Below are 22,649 nucleotides of genomic sequence, written 5' to 3'. Positions count from 1 at the left end.
ATCCTCGGAGCAGAGAAGAGGCAGCACTGCTTCCTCTCTGCCAGCCACGGAGGCTGCAGAGCAGGAGGTACTGGCAAAAGATGGGGGCACTTTGCAGAGGTGTAGGGGAAATTGCAAATCTCTTCCACTGACGTTGTATCAGTGCTCAAAGTGGAAAGACATAGATTACTTAGAAGATAAACTTGACTTGCTTCCGTTTCTTTAAGTGTGAACTAAAAAGGTGAATTCATTGGCTTTGAGTTTTATAAGTCTTTAATGTAAGATGTATCACACAGGGGAAAAGGCATTTTAAGACTGTGCACTGCTACGGTGAGGACCTTCCCTGTGACTTGTCATTGCAACATAAGCTGAGGTCAATACTGCCAGCGTATATGTGTGAAGGTATACCCACTTCTTAAAAACCTGTGATAAAAAGACTTTTTTTTTTTTTTTTTTTTTTTTTCACTCTTTTAGACACAGTGTTGGATTATGGAGGGGAACTTGACAAGTCTACTGGACAGAGGGGACTCTGAGAACATGCTGGTGAGTCAGTCTTCACTGGGAGGCTGCCCTGCAAGCTGAGGCCAGTAACACCTGAGGGATCCAATTTTACCTAAGGGACACAAAATACTGGTAGGGACAGCAAGGGTTTAGAAGAAATGAATGCGATTGTTATTCTCTGAGGAAAAGAAAAAAGAAACTGAGTGAAATTATCTTTGGCTTATGAGACCAGATGATGCTCTGCCACCCATCTTCTTTAGCTGTTTGCTGTCACAGGTACTGCCTAGGAATGTGGTGGTTGCTGCTGGGGGGCTGTGAGGGGCAGGGGAGCAGGGAAGGGGAACAACATTGCCTCTTTTTCATCCTGACTTGTTCATCCAGGAGAGCAGAGTCACTGATGTTGAAAAGAAATCCAGTCTTCCCTGGTTAGCAGAGTAAAGTCTTTGTGGGTATAAGCTGCTTCCAGAAGCCATTTGTGCTGCCAGAAGCACAGGACAAGATGGCAAAGTTCCTGCTGGGAAGAGGGGAAAAAGGAGCAGATCACCTCATATGCTCTTTGTGAAGTTGCCCCTGGGGCCAGAGCTGCCACCACTGATCTCACCCAGGACACAAAGGGCATGTAGCATGCAGCACCCACTGATGACCTGTACGTGCTGCTGCCTTTATAGCTGAAAACCTCCTAGAACCATGCAGGAGTCCTCTGAAAAATTAACTTGTCCTATTGAAGGGCCATTTGTGTCACTCAGGTAGTTGTAAATGCAGGAGATGGGCATTTGCACATCCTCAGTTCCTCCCTGAGCATTACTCCCTTTCTCCTTTCTGAGGGAAATGTTTAATAGGGCTCTGAAACCTTTGTCAGGGGCTCTCATCCCTATAGCCATGCCCACTTGATTGCTGGTTCAGGGATATGCTCCCCGGCTCTGGCCCAAGTGCCCCACCTACTCCACCTGAACTGCAGCCATGGGACTGGGCACCTCACATGGAGCTGGTGGATGTATACTGGTAACCTCTGGTTTACCACCACAGCTGCATTTTCCTTGGTCTCCTCTGCCCCTCTGCTGCAAGACCTCATCTCTCTGATCTTGCACAGGAGGACTAGTCACTCATGTTCATTCCTCATTGGCATCCTTCAGCACCGCTGTGGCAGTGCTCTTTTGTCCCCATACAGTTTGGTGTCAGCTGATTTGTGCCCAGCATATTTAGTAAAAGGGCGATTTGGGATTTGGGCCTCACGAACTTCATTGTCCTTGAACAGGTGGGTTACACATCACCAACATCTAACTCCTCTGCAGCCTATGAATACTTCTATCCAGAACTGGACACCGACTGTGATCTTGAAAATATTCCTGTATTTGCACCTACCTTTTTTCCAGTGCTGTACTCCCTGCTGTTTGTGGTAGGACTCGTGGGAAATGCTTTGGTCATTTGGGTCCTCATAGTCTTCAAGAAAGTCAGGGCCATAACTGATGTGTACCTACTGAACCTTGCCATCTCTGACCTCCTCTTTGTTTTCTCCCTGCCCTTCTTGGTTCAGTATTCCATCAAGAGCCAGTGGACATTTGGAAATGCAATGTGTAAGATCATTAGCTCAGCTTACTTCACTGGTTTCTACAGCAGCACCTTATTCATAACCATCATGAGCATTGACAGGTACCTGGCCATTGTCCGCTCTGTCTCTGCTCCACAGATTCGGACAACTGGCTGTGGGGTTATCTCCAGCCTGGTCATTTGGGCAGTTGCCATTTTAGCATCAGCACCAGACTTTGTTTTTTTCCAGGAAATGAATTACAATAACCAGACTAAGTGCATCCCTCACTATCCTGACAGTAAGAACGGCTGGAAGAATTTCAGTAATTTTGAAGTCAATGTCCTAGGTTGGCTGATCCCTGCTGGCATCCTCATTTTCTGCTACCACAGCATCTTCAAAAACCTGCAGAAGTGCCATACTCAGAATAAGTACAAAGCAATGAAACTGGTTTTTCTTGTCGTTATTGTATTCTTTGTCTGCTGGACCCCCATCAACATTGCACTTTTTATGGACTCTCTGAGGAACATGTATATCATTGATGACTGCCAGACAAGCCAAAGGCTAGACCTAGCCTTGGAGCTGGCTGAGGTTCTCTCCTTCATCCATTGCTGCCTCAACCCCATCATCTATGCATTTGTGGGTGAGAAGTTCAAGAAGCATGTCCACAAAGCTTTCAGAAGGTTTGCACGTTTTCTGTTGATCTGCAAAAACCAAGGAGTTTCTGATGGGCACGGCCTGGACAAGCACTACACTCTTCTTGGGACATCCTCACAGTCACAGTTGCGCTGACACAATCCTGTAGAGCTACAAGTCAAAAACTTACGACACAACAGATGGCCTGAAGTTGAGAAATCCTCCTAGTGGGGTATTCACCCACCAGGGAACTTTCAGAACACTCTGAGCAACCAAGGAGTGACCGGAATGGTTGCTGCTCATGACCAAGGTTGACCTCTCAGTTACTGTTCCAAGCTATTTGGTAACTTATGAATGACTGATTTATAGGTGAACAGTTATCTGTGTATGCACATATAGATGTAAATATACATACATATATATATATACACCCATACTTGTGTTTATGCATACACAAATATTTGACGTATCTGTGCATACATATCTTTTTTATATATACACCACTGATAGATAAATGACCATTTTGATAAATGTTTGAAATTCAACAGATAAATGAAGGTTCTGTAGCTTTTAGTCCTGATCTGTTTCTCCCTAAAAGATGACACCATGTTGGAGTTTTTATAATAAAGATACTGCATGAAGTATAATGGCACAATCCTCTGAACCTATTTAATTGTTAATACTTTCAGCTTGTGTGTTTTCTTCCATTCTGGGCAGTTCTACAAAACTGACAATCCCTTCAGCTGCATTTTCACTCTCTCTTCCTCCTCCCCTGGAAAAAAGAAGGGGAGAGTAGATTATCTTTTAGTCTAGAAATTTAATTTTCTGTAACAGTCTGCCCTGCTAGTGTTTCCACACGTACTAAGTACCCTTGGGCTTACTTCCTGGAGCAGGGCAGGGCAGAACACAAAACACAAAACACAATTCTTTTAAACCACCAGTCTTCTTTGGATAGGATTTACTATTTTAATGTGCATTTGCAATCTGCAAGGTACAATCTTTTGCAAGAACAGGCTGGTAACAGAGGGTGTTGAAGAAATACACACAGCCTCCTGTGGGCCATGATAGACATTCCCAAAATTATAAAGCAAAGACTGATCAGAGGAAAAGTTCAGCTGCTGCTGAGGTTCCAGGAGCAGTATTGCAGCCAGCCATAGCAGTACAGCCCCTGCCTTTCAGGTGCCTTACCACCCTTGGGCTACCAGGCTTCCTGTGTACATGCAAACACTCAGATGCTCCAGAAAGGGATTCACAAAAATTCAGGACAAAGCCAGAGGGTGCTGGGCAGAAGGACAGCACCAGCTGTCTGCCCCTCCCTGCAGATTTACAGCTTGAGCCCTCCAGACCACACCTTGTTCAAGAGGTGGGAATGATTTCTGCAGCCCTGGAGCCCTCTCCTGCAAGCCTTGTGTGAGTGCTCTGGGACAGGTGCTGGAGCTCATTTGTCCAAGCTGGCAAGAGGAGGATGGACTTTCCCCAGCACTGCTGAGCATCTCTGCCAGGGGATATCTCCCTCTTTCCCGAGGTTTCATTGACCATTGTGTAGCTGTTGGAGCAAGGCTTGCCCACAAGGGCAGAAACCCTGCCGTGTGAGGGTAGCATAAATGTTCAGAGCTTTCTTTGCAGAGTTTTTCACTTTCTTTGTTCTCACCAGGGTCTGGTGAGTGGCATCCTCCCACTGGTGCTGCCTCACCGCTGTTTGCAAAACTTTACAGTGGGGAGGTGGGAGACACCTTCTGCAGCTCAGAGGTTTTCCTGCCAGATGCAGCTGCCTTCCTCCATCGCAGCAGCAGCACTAGGAGCCCTGAGCTGGACCTGACCTCAACTTCTCCTCAGCGCCCAGCAGCTTGGAGCTGTTACCTCTGCCTTTCTGTGCAAAGAGAGAAGGTGAGACCCACATCCGGAGGCTGCACAGCTGGCAGTACCTGCCCTCTGTCACTGTGACAGCCAGCAACAGCCCTACAGGTCTCAAAACCCCTCTCCCTTCTGAAGGAACAGAGCAGTCTGCTGCCCAGACAGTGTCTGTGAGGACACTAAGAGCACAGGAGAGCTGGAGACACCCTCTTGTGTCTCTGAAAGCTGCTGGGCAGCTTGAAGGTAATGACAAATTTTAGGGTCTGCTGAGATAGACCAACCTGCACAGACACCATACCTGTTCATCTTCTTGCCTCAAAAATGCCCACCACAACTATTTTGGTCCTGCTCAAAGCTGCTACTTAGCTTTATATACTGGTCTTGCCAGGAGAGGATTCTGAAATAATCACACAAAAACCCAAACCAAACCAACCAACCAACCAACCAAACAAACAATGACTATAGATACTCTGGATGTAAAAAAAAGTTTGAGAATTGAAAAAGAATTAAATCCTTACCCTGAATACGTTAATTTTAACTGTAATGTGAAGGGTGGCATGTGGTTGTTTGGGGTTTTTTTTATAACATTTGTACCTGAAAGGCAGCACAGTATAGCTGCTGCTGTACTATGCCTATTATGACACACAGCTCCTGATTAATGTGTTTATGTGTGTCCGTGCTCTTCTGCATAAATCTGTATTTCTGTCGACTCAGCTGAAATACCAAAATGTAAACAGGCAGGGCACAGAAATCCTCACCTCAACAGTAGGGTGATTTGGGTTCCCACAGCCTCTGTGATGCTGACGAGTGCATCTTCTGGGGCCTTGTCCAGGCTTAACACTTCACAGCTGAGTGGAACTGTCCACGCAGATCCTCTGTTTTTTCCAGTACTCTGTGCAGCTGGTGTAACCCTGGCATCAGCAGCTGCTTGAGACTTAGCACCTAGGATGAGACATATGCAAGAAAGAAGTACTACCAAGCAAACAGCAATGTCTGCTGTGTTACCTCCATAAATAGTGGTTTTCCATAACTTGGTATCCAAACAGACTTCTCACTAACATTAATGAACATAGGACATGTGCATCCATATCTGCATTACCAAGACATTTATCCCCTTCACCACCTGGCATTCTCTGAGCATGCTCAGTCTCCATAATCCTCCACTTGAGTTTTGAGAGAAAAGGGCACTCAAGCACGACAACCAGCTCAGGCCTTCATGGCACATCTGTCACCATCACCTGCCTCAATATCCATGCTTCTTGTAGAGGATCCTGTAGCACTCCTGTTTCAGGAGGGACTTGAAAACAAGGCTATCATGTCTTTGGTGGTCCATGATTTTCTCCTTTCTTTACAGGAAAAAACCCAAATCCAGGTCGTTAACCAATGAAGTGAAGCAAGGCAAAGCCCTAACCTGACTCATACTTGGAAGTAAATATCTTTCCAGAAAACATGAGGACAGTGCCAAGGTGTGTGGTGTGCATGTGAAACAATCTGCTGGGGTAAACCATGTCCCAAGTTTCAGCTCTGCCACAGGGAGACAGCACACTGGGAAGCAGAGCAGGGTGGAGGGTCTGTTCATCTCTCAGTTTCCTAACAGCTGAGCAGCATGTGGTCCTCTTCTGTTTCAAAGACACCATGGACCTCTCTGAAGCTTGATAGCTGTCATGGAGAAACAGTACCAGCCTGACTCATTCCTGAACCAGAACTCTGATACTGAACTTACTGACAGATGTCTGTGAAGCCAGTTTTAGTAAAAAGAACATGAATCATGATCCAAAGGAAAATACCCTTTTTAGTACCCATCTCTTGACCCAACACTCAGCACAGGGCAAGGGTTGTGCAGGTCTTGGTGGACCAGCAGGGAGGTCTGGGCAGGTTGCAGTCCTTCAGGAAAGCCACGGGATGCTGAAGCTTTTCAGTATGTTGAAGGGACACATCTAACACCTATCACTGGGACAGATGTTGCCACACTGGCTGCAAATCCTCTATGAACTTTATGAACATGGCAAAAAGGATGAGAGGAGATTTCATATGTGATCTTCAGAAAATGTGTCTCTTGCAGCAGCAGGGGATCGAATACAGCAGTGTGCTGTACTCCCAGGTCATTGACAGCCTGTGCCTTACTGCCACCAACTAAAGTGAACTCAAACACAATTTAGTTAAAAATGGACATATGAGTAGGTTATCCTGACTTCTATACTGAAATCTCCATTATCCATTTTTAATCTAACAGCAACTATTGGACCAGTGCCCAGCAAATACTCAACACACACTAAGAGGCATGTATCAAGTAGCTCAGTCATATACAGGGATCTGGCTCCTGAGGCAGCTCTGCACATTCTGATTCCTGAATAGAGAAGACAGGCTGCCTGAGCACAAAGAACAAGCAGCCCCAGCAGCCTGGGAGAGACTGCAGTGGGGAGAGAAGCTCAGAAGCCACACCACGGGGTAGGTGGGACTGAGGGTGACACCTGGGATGTTCAGACTGCAGATGTTATGCTCAGGGGAGGTGTTTCAGCAAACCTGAGCAAGAAAGAAGCAGGCTGCCTGTGACATTTGCACAAAGTTTGTGGCAGGACATCCTCTGGTGCCTCTTTGTGTGCAGACACAGCAGCATGGAATATCTTTGGAGCCACTGCTGCTCTCTGGACATAGGTGGCTTCACAAGTCTTCCTGGAGCTAGGCTTGGTCCCTAGCCAGAGACACCAAAGAGTACCTCTGCTTGCAGCTCACCAAGCTCCATCCCAGGCTTTTCCTGTGGGGAAGAGCTGGCCAGAGGAGATGAGACATCTGTGGGCATCAGTGACAGCAGTGGCACAGGCTGCTGGCACCTTATGCACAGGGGAGAGACAAGGCCAAAGGCCAGTGTCAAGGCCAGGAAGCCTTGTCTGAGGAGAGCTCAGGAACAACACAAATTGTGCACCAGCCCTGGTGGGAAGGTAGCCATCATCCTGCTGTTTGTGTCAGTAGGAGACAAGGAGGAAGCAGGTGCTCAGGCACCTGCCTGAAAATGGCTCTCCATGGGGAGTGAGATATTAGAAATAAATACATTGTTCTGAACAGAGCTCCAGAGAAGAACCTGACCTCAAGGTGTGAACACAAGTGCAATATGTGAGCATGAGCATAGCAATGGACAGAAAGGAAGGACACAGCCCTGCCTGAACACAGACCACCAGGACACTACAAAAGTGTTGTCCCCAGTGTTTGAGTCAGCACCAGCCTTGATTGCAGCACCCAGCAAGAGTTGAGCATTTCAGCAATATTTGCAAACCAGCTGCCAGAAGGCAACACATTTCCTACATGAGAAGTGATGGAGTAAATGGGTCTTGTTCCCCAACTCTCAGGTATTCAACTGGGCTGAAAGCAAAGAGCAACACTGAGTGGTTTTTTTGGATCTTTCAATGCTGGTTCAATGCCCTTCTCCCTTCAGTGTTGTTTCTAACTTGGAGATAACTTTATCTTCACTTTTAATGCATGTTTGGGTAGCCTTCTTTTTATTAGCAGAAAGTATTCAAGCCTTCAGCTTTCTGTGGCTCTTCTCCTTGGCAGTCATTGGGCTAAAACACTTTCATCCCTAGACATAGCTTCTCTCCAAAGGTAATTTTTGCTTCTCTGTCTTTTTAACAAGGGATACATTCGTCTCTCAATGATGGCTGAAAAACCACTGCAGCTGGGTTGTCTTCTTGCATCTCTCCAGGACAGTGACATGAAAGGATGAGGCTCCCTCTGCTGGGTTTCCTTTCTCAAGAGAGACACAGAAATTATTTCCGTGAAGTGTGTGTGTATGTAATCAGCCATTGCCCTCACCTGCACCAAAAGCAGGTGGGCTCTGGGCAGGCAGCAGCTCTGCAGCAGGAAAGCATGGAAAGAACAGGACACTGAGGTGGCAGGGATGTGCTTCCAGAAGTTCCTCTACTCAGCTGACAGAAAAGGGTTTGGAGCAGAAATTAAGAGAAGGGAAAAAAAAATGTCCAGCAGAGTTCAGTGCAGTCACAGATATGGTGCCTGTTGTGATGCTGAGCCAAGCAGGGCAGCTCTGCATCAGAAAGATGTGGCAGGACCGGAGGGCTCCATCCCTGCTCACTGCCCAGCCTTAAAGAGGATTTCCAAGGGATACAGACTGAATAATTCAGCTCATGGCTCCATGACAATGCAGTGAAGATCACATCTGCCTGAGCTTTGCTCCTCCTCTTGAAACACAGGCAGAAAAACCTGGCAGGGCTTCAGACTGTACAAAGTCTTTCTTGGGATGTGGGACACCCAAGTGCTGTTGTTGCTGTGCTTGGGGAAGCAGCACAAGTGTCCCTTGTAGCTGCACCCAGCCACACTGCACCATCCTCATTCAGCTGCAGCTGGCAGCCCCAGGGAAGGGAAGAGATGGCTGCCCCCAAAGCCCAGCAGCATTCAGGAGCATTTCAAATGCTCCATTCAGGCTTGGAAGCCTTGCCAAGGTTGAATTCTGCTCCTTTGAACAATCATTTTTACCAGCTTTGGTGTGTATGCAAAATGAAAGTCAAACATGATACAAGCAGCCATGGTTTACAAAGTTACTTGTAAGACCGAAACATCCCAGCAGGCGCTCTGCATAGCAGAGGGAGTCAAAACATGACCTTATCTGTTCTTTTATCATCAGTGTATGGATGCCTCCAAGTTTGTGTAGGCTAGCATCTCTATAGACTATTCTCCACACTAGCCCTTTTTCTCCCTATCTGCAAAAGAATTAAGTCCTCAAGGCACATTTCTGCTACAACTCCAAAACTGTGTTCTGCCTCTGCTTATTCATTCAAGCTTTGCTACAGTCTCAGCTGTAACTGCTTTCCACTTGGGAAAAATGAAAAATCAGACAAAAAACCCCATGAGACTCCAGAAAATCTAGGAATTCTGCAGAGGGAAGCCCTGGTGTCACAGCACTTCGAGAAAGGGGTTTTCTGGAGTTCCTTCTGGTGTCCCCAGGAAGTTATCATCATCCACTTGTCCATCAGCCCTGCAGAGGGGACTCCAAAGAAGCTCTCAGGACACCCTCCTTCTGTAGACACCCACCATCATCAGGAAGAAAAAGCAGGATGTGCTGGAGAGAATGGTGCTTTGATTCTTCAGTCCAGACTTTTTTTAACAGCACTCTTACCAAGGGTTATCACTGACAGCACAATACAAAACCTTTCCTGTCTCCCTGGGAGATCTGCTGAGGACATCTGTGAATCATCCTGACTTGGTTTCTCTTTATTTGAAGTCCTCCAATCAGTGTGGTTACTCCTCTTGGCAAAACTCATTTCTTCACAAGGGTAATAGCCTGCTCTGTGTTTGGCTCCAGTTGAATGCAATGCAATGGGGAAGCAGTCGATGACTGCCTTCAAGGAAACCCAGCTGCAAGGAGGACTTTTCTACCTGGAGGCAAGTGGTTGCTGGGGACTCTGTCTCCTGCTGTTCCATGGGTCGTCCTGACCCTTATTTGAAATGGTTTCGACTGCAGAGAGCATCACCAGAGGTGATGAGTTGAGTACTGGTGACCCAGGAGCAGGTATGCACTGGCACAAGGGCAGCTATGACTCTGAGCTCTGACAAGACGTGGTTTACAAGTCAGCAGCAAACCTGCTTGGCATCTTTGTGTCCCCAGTGGAGAAGCTCCTACTGGATTATCCACACCTTGTTTCCAAGGCCTGTCTGCAGGAGGCAGTGGCTGGGGAGGCAGCAGCCCTTGATCATCACTTTGAGGCCATGGGAGAGAGGTTTAAATTTGGGTGTCCTCTGAACAATGGCACACCTTCTGCAGGACCCACAGCCAGCACTGCAGGGATAACATCAGACTGTCACTGACATCAAGGAAGCTTCCTTTCACCTTTCTGAACCATAATATGTTTCCTCAGGACCACATACCTGAAATTAACTTTTGGAAATTTGAAAGGTCAACACTTTCAGTGTGTGGGGAGAAACTCAGGCTTTGGAATTTTGATGTTTTCCTGAAAAAGGTGCAGAGTTCTTTACCTGCATTTTCAACGCAGAGGGAGGATGGTGATGCTGGCACCTGTCAGAGAAAAAGAAGAAAAAAAATGAGCTTTGAAAATCTGTTGCTCTGAACTTTTACCATTCCCTAGCCTTTAAACTTTCTCTTCAGCAGTGGATCTTTGCTGCTTCTGGCAAACATTCAGACAGGTATCAGTTCCCTGATTATTTCCATGGTCACCTGTCCTGGCCCAGGTGGCTGACATCACTTGCATAATTTGGCTGCTGTTGGAGTGCCATAACTAGACCTTTGCTATATTGCTATGTAGGAGGATGCAACCTTTGCTAAATAAATCATAATGTCATGAAAAAACATGTTATTGGCAGAAATAGCAGAACTAATATGAAAATGTTTCCCTGGCAGCTCACTACACCAATCAATGAGTGATAACTCAGACAGCCTGGCAGATGTTCTCCACCCTTGTATGGAGGTGGCACAACTCAGCCTTTGGGGAGAAGGCATTTTAATATCTCTTGGCACTTGAGGCAGGGACAGTACCTGGAGGTGTTTCCAGGACTGTATTCCTGAATGTGCTAGAGGACCTTGGCACTGGCACAGCCTCCCGCTGGACACAGCATCTCGGATCCCTATAACACACCCCACATCCTGCCTGGTTTCATCCCAGATGAACTGCTTTTTTTCTGGGATTGTGCCACATTGCATCCCAGTTGTGGGTGCACCCGATACAACCCTGAGCATGATGCTTAGGTCAGGAGCTAGGAAGGATCCTTGAATAATGAACAGGCCAGTGCTAAAACCCTCAGACACCTCTGATCTACTACTGGAGGCCCTGGGCCAGAGAGATGTTGCTCTTAAAATCTTGAGAATGCACAACACATGTATAGGTAAAGCCAAATTAGTCTAATGGCAGGCTCGGGCCCCAGTAATTATTAGCCTAGATCTGTTGTTTGCAGAAAAAAAGAAGAATTAATGCAGTAAATTTTTTTGAAGACACATAGTTTCTAGCCCTTTTCCTGGTGGTATGCTCACCCTTCTTCTCTTCCTCTGGGTCTTAAGGTTGGTGGTTTCACCATGTGGTGGTGGTGCAGGCTGGGGGGTTAGATTGAGCTGTCAGCATCCCTGGCATGAATGTGATGTTCATGGTGGTGTTGCGCCTCCCTCTAGGATCTGTTTGGGGTCACTTTTACATTTTCTAACATGTCTGTATACGTTATTCTGTCCTCAGTAATCTGCAGCCTCATATTATACCAATTTACTATGTGCAGCGTTCATATGTAAGATACTACTTTTGTTCTGTTACAACTAAAGCCATTTTTTCCAGCTCCAGGTCTGTATTTCTTTAACTATGAGTTGTGTGTAGCTGTGGGGATCCCCAGGGCCAGCCCATTCCCCATCATTTACCATCCCATCCCCTATGCTTCATTTTGTGCCCCCACTGCTCAAGGCCCCTGCTATCATGGCCCCAGACTTTCTCTACACTGTATCATTGGCTAAGAGTAATAAATCTCTCATTTTACATAGGATCAGGGGAAGAAAAAAGGGATGAGAGCTTTTACACATTGAGTATGAAGCTCCTCAGGTATTTCTGTCTCCTATGCAAGTCCTGTACTCTAAGCACTTCTGCCTCTCTGAGTGTCTGCATCCTACTTGACAATTTCACAAGGCGTTAGCAGGACCAGATCACATTAATACCTCTTCAGCTCAGCCCCGAAGCTCAGCCCAGGAAGCTGCCCTGCTGAAATTTACATTGCTAGGGAGGGCATGCCACTAGAGAAGAGGAAATACACATTTAAACCCAAACAGGCTTGGCTTGAAGGAAACATTGCAGTTTTCTTCAATGCAGCTATAAATTAAGGTAAGAGATTATTATATTCTACTAAAAATTTGACAGACCAGGATGACAAGAAATCATGTCTCATGAACTTAAGTCCTGACTGCTTAGTGCTTGGAATGTAAAAAAAATATTAAATTTGGGTGAAGATGATGTGGGTAATGTTTACAAGTTGTGAAAGTAGAAATGGGAACTCTTTTCTTAATCAAAGTAGGCTAGGGCAGAGGAATTTTACACAATGACTAATTATTTGTGGCATCTTGTAGCACGAGAAATATTTACACTGGCTAGAATTCCTGAAGGTTAAAGCAAAATGCTTTAGATGACTAGAGTGCAGCATTAGCCCACAAAGACAGACCAAGAAGATACTGCTCTTCTATACCTAAATGTTTATTGTTAGATAAAGAGGGATTTCACAGGAAATTCCCCAGCATTGCTTGCTTTTAGTTTTTGTCAGTGAACCAACATCACTGATGCTGACAGCTCAATACAGAAAATCTGGTAGAGATAGTAGAAAGTGTCTGATGCTGATGGGCAGGCAAGGGAATGGCAGAAATGAAAGAAACTTGAAAACCCAACTTTCTGTATGACAACGTTACTGAATTTCTCTGTGACTCAGCTTTCCACAGGAAAGATGTTGCACAAAGGTGTCTGGTGCTTTGAGTGGGACAGTGGTGGCAGCCAGTTAAGTACTTGTGTGACAGAAACACAGATCCATGAATGGCACCTCCCAAAATCTGCACTGTTAGGGCAGACCCTGCTAGAGGCAGCACAGCCAGAGGCAGTGAACTGGGTGACAGCATAAAAAAGAGCAAGAGCAATGAATTACAAGGGTTTAAGCAGAGCAGGAAAAGTCCAAAGGAGAGAGGAAAAGGTGAAAGTTTGGTAAAGGAGAACACATAGTAAATTGAGTGTAAACTTTATAGTAAATGTGATCTCCCCAGGAAGAGGGTGGCAACTCTGGTACTAAAATGTCATCTGAACACATCCAAGCCACAACATGCTCTGACCTCTAAAATGAGGACATAGAAGATAATTTAGCATATCTCCCATTTCTTGAGAGCCATCTGAGGTTTCTCAAGGGTGCCAAGCCAGTGTGATATCATTAATAACAAAAAGAGAGGGCAGGAAGGAAATAAGCACTGTGATAGAGATGTTGAGAGGATGGAGTAACAGTAAACAACTACAAACAGTGCACACATCTACAATAATAATCTGTTTTCATTGTTCCTTCAACAGAAAATACAAAATAAATTTGAATGCCATTTAAGAAAGGAAGGCCCAGAAGAAAATACTAAGAAGGAGAAGGTAAGAGAAAATGTGGGCAAAATGCTTAACTATACATGTAAGAAAAAAATATGAGTGTCATGAGCAACTGTGCAAGAAGAAATGGGCAAATAGGGGAATTAAGAGGCTGGAAATTTGTGAAACAAATTTTCCAGGAAAGTGCTGATCCTGACTATCACCATCCAGTCAGATGAGAACCCCAAACATCCAGAGCTCTGCAGGCTTTTGGGAGAGTGCCTGGTCCCTGCACAGCTCTGCCACTGCCCCTGCAAGCTGTGTGAAAATTAGTCCAGCCCCTGCAAGGACAAAACCAAATCCTACTCTTCAGCATCATTTTATGTAATTCCCCATCCCTTGGGGAAACAGTCTCAGGTTGCAGAGGCTCTGCAGAGGACCCTTGGATCTGGCCATGGGATCAAGTCCACAAAATCAAGACCCTGAGAAGAACATTTGAAATGCTAAAACCACTTCAGTGAATTTTGAATCACATTTTTAGAGATCCAAGGGGGACTTAGGAGTCCGAATCATACTGTCAGGTCACATTTCCCAAAAGCATAAGTAATTCCTGAAATAGATACTTAAGTCTCTGACCTCCTTAGGGCCAGATTTCTAAAGGAACTTTGACTGCCAGAGGTTCAGATCAGTGCTTTGTGGGTTTTTTTCAAAGCCCCGCAGTGCTTAGCTTCCATTCAGAAGAATAATCTTAATCAGTGACAACAGCCCCAGGAAAATGCCTTGGTGTGATTATCTGCATCTTCACTTGCTCAAGAGGCTTTACGGATCATGCCCTGAATCCTGCGCCAGTACTCTGCTCCACTAAGGAAGAGGTGGGACCCCCCAGCTTGCAAGCATTGAGTCTCCTGCATGGCCACCCTGTCAGAGGGACCTCATCCTCTCTGGAGTGGAAAGAAGAAGCTGAAACCATTAAAATCCTCATCTCACAGCTTTTGCTATAAATAAATCAGCAACCAGAGGCGTGAGCTGCCAGGGTTTTGTCAGGGTTTGCCATGGCCACAGCAAGCCCCGCACTGCTGCAGTGCTGCTGTCTCTCCCAGGTGGCTCACAGCAAGTCTTCCTGATGGGGCAACAAAACCATTGGAGGGATGCCACTGGAGGCAGGATTTGCCATGGCCATTGGGGTTCAGTCCCCTATGTCCACTTTGCTATGACAGTAACACAACCAGCCCGAGTGAGGCCACTGACCCATTCAGCTGGACCATGCATGATACAGCAAGATCTGCAAGATCTACAGCAAGAACCCAACCCCAGTGCCCTGTGCACTTCAGTGGACCTCACTTCTTTCCAGGGGGTCCCATCCTAGGATTTGGGATAGCTAGTGCTGGTGAAGTACCTGGGGAGAGGACAGTTTGGCTTTTTCAGTCATTTGTTACCAAAACAGAGTCATGGTTGCCAAGACAAGTGTGCCCCAATAGCACATTTTTTCTGCCTCCCTGCCCATCAGGGGCTGTAGAGTTTTACCCAGTAACCCCCTCCTGAGCTCCTCCACTGTCTGGCCTAAACTTGTTTCCCAGACTGGTATCTTCTCTTGATGTGGAGACCCTCAGATATGCAAAAATCTCCTTTTCCTACTTGAAGACTGTTCCAATCCTTAGCCTTTTACTGTTTAAAATGTATTCCTGGCTTCTAGCTTGTATGTTTCTGGCTTGAATTTCCAGGTACTCACTGAATTACCAAGTTTATTAACATGAGCAAAAGTGAAATCTAGTGTTCCCAAATTATGCCTCCAGCGCCAGTATCAAGCTCTGCAATGATAAAATCTTCTTTCTTTTGTTCCTTCTAATTTAGTACCTCTTTAAACACCCCTGGGTTGCATCAGCTTTTCTTAAGGCAACATCTGGCAGCTTGGTTTCAGAATCTGTTCATGTTGACAGTCAGGGTTCTTAGTGGATGGTCTCTTAAGATATGGTCTGTTTTGTTTAACTCCCAAGTGTGTCACTTTGACTACTTAAAAGCCAACCTGAACCATCCAAGAAGCCTCAGATTACTCAGAGCTGTCTGAATCAGTCCAATTCTCTCTTTTTTTTCACTTCCCCTTGCCAGCCCTCATTCTGAATCTGTTTTCAGACCAGTGATGAAAATCCTGAAGTGTTTTTGCTTTGAATTTGCAGTTCCCACAGACCATTTACAAAAAAATTCCTAGTTCAGGATGGCTTCCTCCACAGATGGGTAGCTTTTGAGATCTCTGAGAACTTTGGGCTTGTGTTGCTTTGGGCTGGTGAGCTCTGTCAACCAAACAACCAGGCAGTGCAAGTCAAAGCTCCAACTCTCCAGTAGCACAGCATCCTTATCACTGTTGTAACCTCATCAGATGTCCAAATTAGTTTCTTCTCTACAAAGGCATGCAGACAAACATTAGCTATGCTCTCCCCTTTACTGTTTATGTTTTATTTTACCTGGGTTAAAGGTTAAGTTATACTAACTGTTTCACTTTGCTTCCCACTTTCAAAGATTGGCATTGTGTCAGCTGCTTCCAGCACCCATAGGGGGGAACGGGGAGAATGTCTCCCCAGTTCAGGACTGAAGAAAAGACTCAAATTTAAGATTTAAAGTAATGGCATCTGTTAGGCTGGGCCTGTGTTTGACCTCAGATATCTAATACGATCCCAAGCACATCCAGAGGATTTGCTCCACCTAAGGATAGAGCCACTCTGCTTTGAAAGATAAAGTGAAGTATGGGAACCAGTTGGGTGTAGGATTAGAAACCAGGCCCCATTTCTGCTAATAAGTCTAAGTTTTGTTTAGGATATAATCCAAACCCTGGTTAGAGATGTCCACAGCAGTCTGGTGGTAGCTGCTTGATGCCAGGGTGATTAAGTGGTCCACCCAGACTCTATTAAGACTCACATCTGCTGCTGCTTTCCACACAGTTCTGGTTAATTTCCTTAAACCTCTTCCTTTTTTGTGTCAGATGTGCTACCAGCAGCAACATTTCATTTGGAAGTGCTTAAGGACATCCCTACAGTCTTGCTGAGAATCACCCATTAGCGAGAAGCAGATGGGTGCAGTTGCAAACACACCAAACCAACAGTGTTTGCATTTGGGTGGGGTGATAGCAAGCTCAGATGGAAGGATGAGAAATACATAATGTGCCTGTTGGGTTTCACAGGGCTTTCCACAAAGCCCACAGCTTTGCTGGTCCAGCTGTCTCATCAGTGTGCAGCTTCATCCCATTCAGTATGTGCTCAAAACCATGCTTTGCTTGCATGAGAAAAGTGCACAGTCAGCCTCACCCAGAAATTGTGACTGAGGTATGAAAATCTTTCAGAGACCTAAATATTTTTGTCAGCTTACTGTTCAAACCTGAAGGGTGACCCTTTGGCAGGGGTCTGGGCTTGATTATGGCTTTTATTTTCTTTTCATTTGGTGACAGCAAAGACATCACAGAGAGGTGAGGTGCCTGTAGACACCTCTTCTTGGCAGGAAAGCTCATAATGTGACACTTGGCTGATGCACCAAGGATAATAACTGGAGAAATCAGATGCATAAACAAGGATTTGGCTCGTGTCACCCATCCTGATACCAGTGCTCTTTGAAGGCTGACATGCAACTTCTGTTGCTTAAAGGAGTTTGTGTATCTCATAATTTCACTTCCCTACATATTACATATAGTGCACACGGTAGCTGGGATAGTTGAGAAACAGGGGTTTTTTTGTCCTGCAGACTTGTATTTTAGGTAGCCATGAACATGATTAAAAGCAGAAGTGTTTTGGTGGACTAGGGTGAAAAACTGCTGTGGAAATCTGGAAGGGGAGCAAAGCGGTTGAGTAGTCCCATGAGAAGCAGAAGTGAATCTGCTATTTCCTGTACTCAGCAAGGAAAAATGCCCAGTGGAGGGAACTCACAGCCCTGCAGTCCTGCCTCAGTGTCCTCTACACTCTTCAGTTAACTTTGTCCCTTAGGTGAATATTTATCATAAGCACAAGAGAGAAAATGGGGTTGAAGTTGAGGGTGAGAAGACTGTAGTGTGAGCTGCAGAGGGCTTTGTGAGGCTGACAGAGAATACCTGGCAGGGAAGGATGAAGCATGGGCCAAGCTAAGTTTCCTTGCTTTAGGGTGAAGAAAAACTTTATTAAATGGGTATCTAGCATGGGCTCATTTGGGGGGCCCTTGGAGTCTGAAGCCCACCTCTTGAGTATCACCAGCTTAAACCGAACAAAGTTCCATCAGAGGAGCTAAATATTTCAAATGACCTGGCAGCATTGCACATGCAGAATGAGGGGCAGCAGGAGAATGTGAGTATGTGGTTGGGGATACACTAAGTCCAGGAGCTAGAGAGTAAACAAGTCACAGAGTATGCCAGCAGTTTTGGTAAGAGCAGTTCTCACTTGCCCCTGGATATGCCAGCAGCATCTCAACCTTCCCATCGGGGTAGGTACCACAGGCTTTGCAACCACCCATCGAGGGGTAAAGGAAATATTTTGTTACTGAAGAAAGAAATTATCCCTATCAGTGAGCTGTAGGAAATTAGCTGACTGAAGAGGTACTTGAGGAAAAATTCCAGCCCAAGTGATGTTCCTCTTAACTTCAGTAAGGCCAGGAGTCCATCCTGCACCTCTGTGTAAACATTCTCCTGTGAAGAAGATGGCCATTCCCACATCCAGGTGTCTCTCCAGGTGACACCAGTGGGACCAGCCTGTGAAGAAGTCTGTCAGAACTGAGGGCTACCCTATGGTGGGAGCTGCATTTCCTTACACACATGAAATCCTCCCAAGGAGCACAGCACCTTGTATGACCATGTATGACAACTCTCCAGAGGAACAAGCTGTTTTCCTAGATAGGAATCAAGGCAGTGAGCATGGAAAAGGCCTGTACAACTAGAGAGAGGAGAGTGAACCAACATGCACTCCCTCTCTCCAGATCAGGGATTTCACAGAGCACATGCAGTCTAGGGAAGCACCACCAAGCAGCCCTTTCTGGGTGCCTGTGCAGTTACCAAAGATGCTAATGGGGTACAAGCAAGCATCCATTAGATTATTCTTCTGTGGGTGAGAGGACTCTTTCCTGTCACACTAGGACAGACATGCCTGGAACAGGAGCTCAGATGCCAGAGAAGAAGCTGAGGCATCGTGCAGGGACATCAACCTTTGTCACAGATCTTCAATGTTAGCATGGGACTTCTGGAGTTCTCTTGCCCAAGCCCCTGCTGAGGGGGCTGAGTTTCAAAAGTGGAGCACACGAGCTCACAGGGTAAAACAGAGACTTGGGTGGGTGCAGTAGGAGCTCAGTGGCTGGGAGCTGGTTGTGCTGCTGTAGTGACTCATACTCTTGGTGTACCCCAACATTTCATTTTCAAGGCACCTGCTGCATACATTCACTCTCTGGAGTGTCAGGATAGAAAAGCAGAAAATTATGGGCTATTTGGATTATGTACAATGTCTCCTGCTCATTGTCACACAGCTCTGTAGGCAATGCTAAGCAGTTATCTCAATAGTGGAAAGGCACTGCAAGAGCCACTCAGCCTATGGGTGTGCCTACCTGCTGCAAACAGCCTCCTCTGTGCCATGCCTGTGCCCTGAAACTAACCACAAAGACTGTTTTCTAATGACTGTGGGCACTTGTCATTTAAATATTTTGGGGACAAGTACGCTTTGAACTTTCAAAATAAAAAAATATTTTAAAATTGAGAGCCTTTGTTTCTAACAAGCACAAAACCAAACCCAAATAAAAAAACCCTCTTTGTGCAAACAGTAGAAAATCAGAGGCCAGAACTTCATAGCTCACACCCCAAATGGCACTCTGGCAAAGAGCATTGAGAGCAAATGTCAATATGGTAACAGCAGCCACCCATGGGGGAATTTATTGTAGTTGCTGCTACATCATTTGAAACTTCTTGGGTAAGGGCAGTCTCACACCTCAGAACATCTTATTTCATGTTTAGTCTTTCAAGGATTATTTTAAAAAGATGCTATAAAAACTCTATCAGTGAAATGTGGACATGCAGTGGGAGTAGTTATACACCATTGTCATCAACCACTGACTGATGTGTCCATGTTAATCACAGAGCATCATCAATACTCATCACGGAGTTTCATCAACACAGTCACCAGAGTCTGGAAGCTGTTTGTCCTGTCTTAAAGCAGATATGGCCCTTCGTTGGCTGTATTGACTACATTTCCTACTAACAAGTGGATGTAAACATCTGTATTAGAGACAACGTATAGTCACCGAGTGCCTTCTTTACAGTCAATGGGAATTCCTGTAAGAAGACTGTGACACTGTGACCAAGGGGTAGCTGCAGTTTAGTTATCACTGACCTTTCCTTTTGACTGTCTCACCTTTAGCAGGATGGCTTTGCTGTGTTTCTACATCCCTGGGCTTCTGCACAGTGTATCAGACTCAGTTTCCCTCATCTCTTAGAGCAAGAGGAAGTAACAGATAGAAACTCTTCACCCCAAGCAGGGAGAAGAGCTAATGCAGCAAGATCTGCACCCTTCTAGGATTTTTGGTTCCTGCAAACAGAAATCTCTGCAGATACTTGAACACCACATCTCAAGGGAGTGCAGAGGAACTGAAAGGTGCCCCAAGCTATTGGATGTGCAGACCAGTGAGCCCAGAGGTCACACACCTGCACCCCTACGCTCTCTTTGGGTGCAGCCTCCAAGTAACAAGTCTTGGCTCCAACTGAGCTACCCCATTCTCAAGGCAGGAGCAGGCAAAAGGTGTTTCGATGCTCAAGGAAAAGTGTCATTATAGCTTCTCTTATTAGAGGCTGATTCTTTTTAAAACCTCACCAGAGATATGCTTGCTTCCAAGAGATGTCCTAGTGCAAAGTGTTCCCCCCTATCTGCTCAGGCCTGACCAAACTGGGAGTCTTTACCACACTTACAACATGAGGTTAACAAGTGGAGTGAGACTGTGCTCTTGGTGGTGTTGACAGGCATTGAATGCTGATCAACAACCACACGTGAGGTTTGGTTTCCTGCTGGGCACTGCCCAGCAAGCTGCGTGCCTGCATTTCTCACGCTGTGATGCACAACCTGCAGAGCTCAGTTTGTCAGATGTTGGTTTGCTCTTCCAATAAGCAGGGGCTCATTTGCCAGCCTTTGAAATTCTCCTGCTAATTTTCAGTGAAGTACGTGCAACAGCAGAGTCTGGGGTTTTTGTTAATACCTACCGTTCCCTCACAAGAGTACAACTCTCATTAATCAAAACAGTGACAAAATTCCAAAGTGTGCATGTTGGTGAGGTCTCTCAGTGTTTCGCCACTGCAAAAATTGGATCTCTCTGTCTGACATTATTCTCTTTTCCTGTTGCTTATAGCCAGAAAATTCAGCATGACGGAAGCATACACAGAGACGACAGCTGAATACACTTATGATGAAGATGCTTTTTCCTGCAATAAGACTGACATCCAAGAATTTGGAAGATTTTTTCTGCCAATATTTTACCTGGCAGTGTTTGCTCTTGGCCTCACAGGGAATATAATGGTGGTTTTTGCCATTGCAAAAGAAGGCAATAAAAAAAGTATCACTGACATCTACCTCCTGAACCTGGCTGTCTCAGACCTTCTCTTTGTGATCTCCCTCCCCTTCTGGGCTTCCAACACAGTGCGTGGATGGACCTTTGGGACTATAACATGCACAGCTGTTTCCTCCCTCTATTACATTGGTTTCTTTGGAGGCATGTTCTTTATCACTGTTATCAGTATCGACAGATACTTGGCCATTGTCCGGGCAACATATTCTCTGAAATCCAGAACAGTGAAATATGGCTTTCTTATAACCTGTGGAGTATGGGCAATGGCAGTTTTAGTTTCAGTGCCACAGTTTGTGTTCTCCCAGCTGGTAGAAAATGACTGCATTCCTGTCTTTCCCCAGAAGCTGGAGAACATCTGGCCAGTGTTTTGCAATGTGGAGCTGAACACCATTGGCTTTTTCATCCCAGTCTGTATCATATGCTATTGCTACTGTGGGATCATCAAAACCCTGCTGTCCTCCAAAAATCAGAAAAAATCACGAGCCATAAAACTGATCTTGGTTGTGGTGGTCGTGTTTTTTCTGTTTTGGTCCCCCTACAATGTACTGATTTTTCTAGAGACCTTAAAGCAGTACGAGTTAATCACGAATTGCAACAATATTAAATCACTGGACTATGCAATGCACCTGACTGAAACCATTGCATTCAGTCACTGTTGTCTCAATCCTCTTATTTATGCCTTTGCTGGGCAAAAGTTCAGGAAATACCTTTATCATGTCTGCTTAAAGTATTGCCCATTCCTGTGTTTCTGTGGCCCCTGCAGTCGCTACCAGGTCACTCATTCTGCTAGCTATGCAGAAAGTGTTGTGAACAGCAACATTACCCTGAACACCAGTGACCAGGAAGGCTCTGTCTTCGTCTAAAAGGCTCCTTGAAGAAAAAATGTATGTAAATATGTCTTCTGTAGGGCTAGCCACTGCTGAGAGACTGTCTTTATCCATATGGAAAGACTTACACTTGCACTGAATCACTGACATTCCCCTTGTTAAGTGGTAAATACTCTGAAGCAGTTAAAAAAAGTAGTACAGTATTTCAAGCTCAAGATGGAACTGAACTGAGAAAGAGGAAGAGAAAATGTAGAGAAAGAAAAAAAAAAAAAAAAAAGCAGCCTATGTTTTGTGCCTGAAAGGGAAGATGGAGAAGAATTTAAGGATAGGGAAGCTGTTAAACAGTTTCATCATCAAAATTTGTGCATGTGCAGGTGACATACATGTGGGACCTAAACTAATTTTTTAAGAGATCTCTGTAATGAATAGTAGCTGACTGTTAGCAAAGACAAATATTTTTGACAGTTAAGGGTTATAATTTTGATGCTAATATATCCGTATTTAAGTGATTTGGGGGTTATTGCTTGCAACAAATTTTCTACCTGTGCTTTCATGCCTAATAAAATACTACTGTTAAAAAAAAAAAAAAAAGGTTTTCTGAATATACATTAAGTGACAACTAAGTCAACACAGTGTATCTGGCATGCAATAGTCAGAGCAAGAACTGCCCTTAAGGATATGGAACCTGACTTGGAGCTGATCCAAGCCAGTAGGCATATCTTCTGATTGCCACGGGCTGTGGACTGAGCC

The 22,649-nt window shown here is 45.4% G+C and overlaps 2 protein-coding genes across 2 annotated transcripts; both read left to right on the top strand.

Annotated features, from left to right (window-relative positions):
• The first annotated feature begins 468 nt into the window (after window positions 1–468).
• On the top strand, window positions 469–2,797 carry LOC103527938 (C-C chemokine receptor type 8). The gene is made up of 2 exons (XM_008493196.2): window positions 469–522; window positions 1,736–2,797. Exons 1-2 carry the CDS (start codon window positions 469–471, stop codon window positions 2,795–2,797), a joined length of 1,116 nt encoding a protein of 371 aa, XP_008491418.2.
• Window positions 2,798–13,566: 10,769 nt separating this feature from the next.
• Window positions 13,567–22,094, top strand: CX3CR1 (C-X3-C motif chemokine receptor 1). The gene is made up of 2 exons (XM_008493172.2): window positions 13,567–13,596; window positions 20,857–22,094. The coding sequence occupies exon 2, from the start codon at window positions 20,871–20,873 to the stop codon at window positions 21,933–21,935; it is 1,065 nt and encodes a 354-aa protein (XP_008491394.1). The 5' UTR covers window positions 13,567–13,596; window positions 20,857–20,870; the 3' UTR covers window positions 21,936–22,094.
• Window positions 22,095–22,649: the final 555 nt, after the last annotated feature.

This window comes from Calypte anna, chromosome 2 (assembly GCF_003957555.1).
Source record: "Calypte anna isolate BGI_N300 chromosome 2, bCalAnn1_v1.p, whole genome shotgun sequence".
In the NCBI taxonomy this organism is placed as follows: Eukaryota; Metazoa; Chordata; class Aves; order Apodiformes; family Trochilidae; genus Calypte; species Calypte anna.
This window is presented reverse-complemented; position numbering and strand designations above follow the sequence as displayed.

Excerpts from the sequence above, each read along its gene's own strand:
- LOC103527938 (XM_008493196.2), top strand. The coding sequence starts at position 469 with ATGGAGGGGAACTTGACAAGTCTACTGGACAGAGGGGACTCTGAGAAC. Across the intron at positions 523-1,735 it reads GGGACTCTGAGAACATGCTG|GTGGGTTACACATCACCAAC; the intron begins GTGAGTCAGTCT and ends GTCCTTGAACAG.
- CX3CR1 (XM_008493172.2), top strand. The coding sequence starts at position 20,871 with ATGACGGAAGCATACACAGAGACGACAGCTGAATACACTTATGATGAA.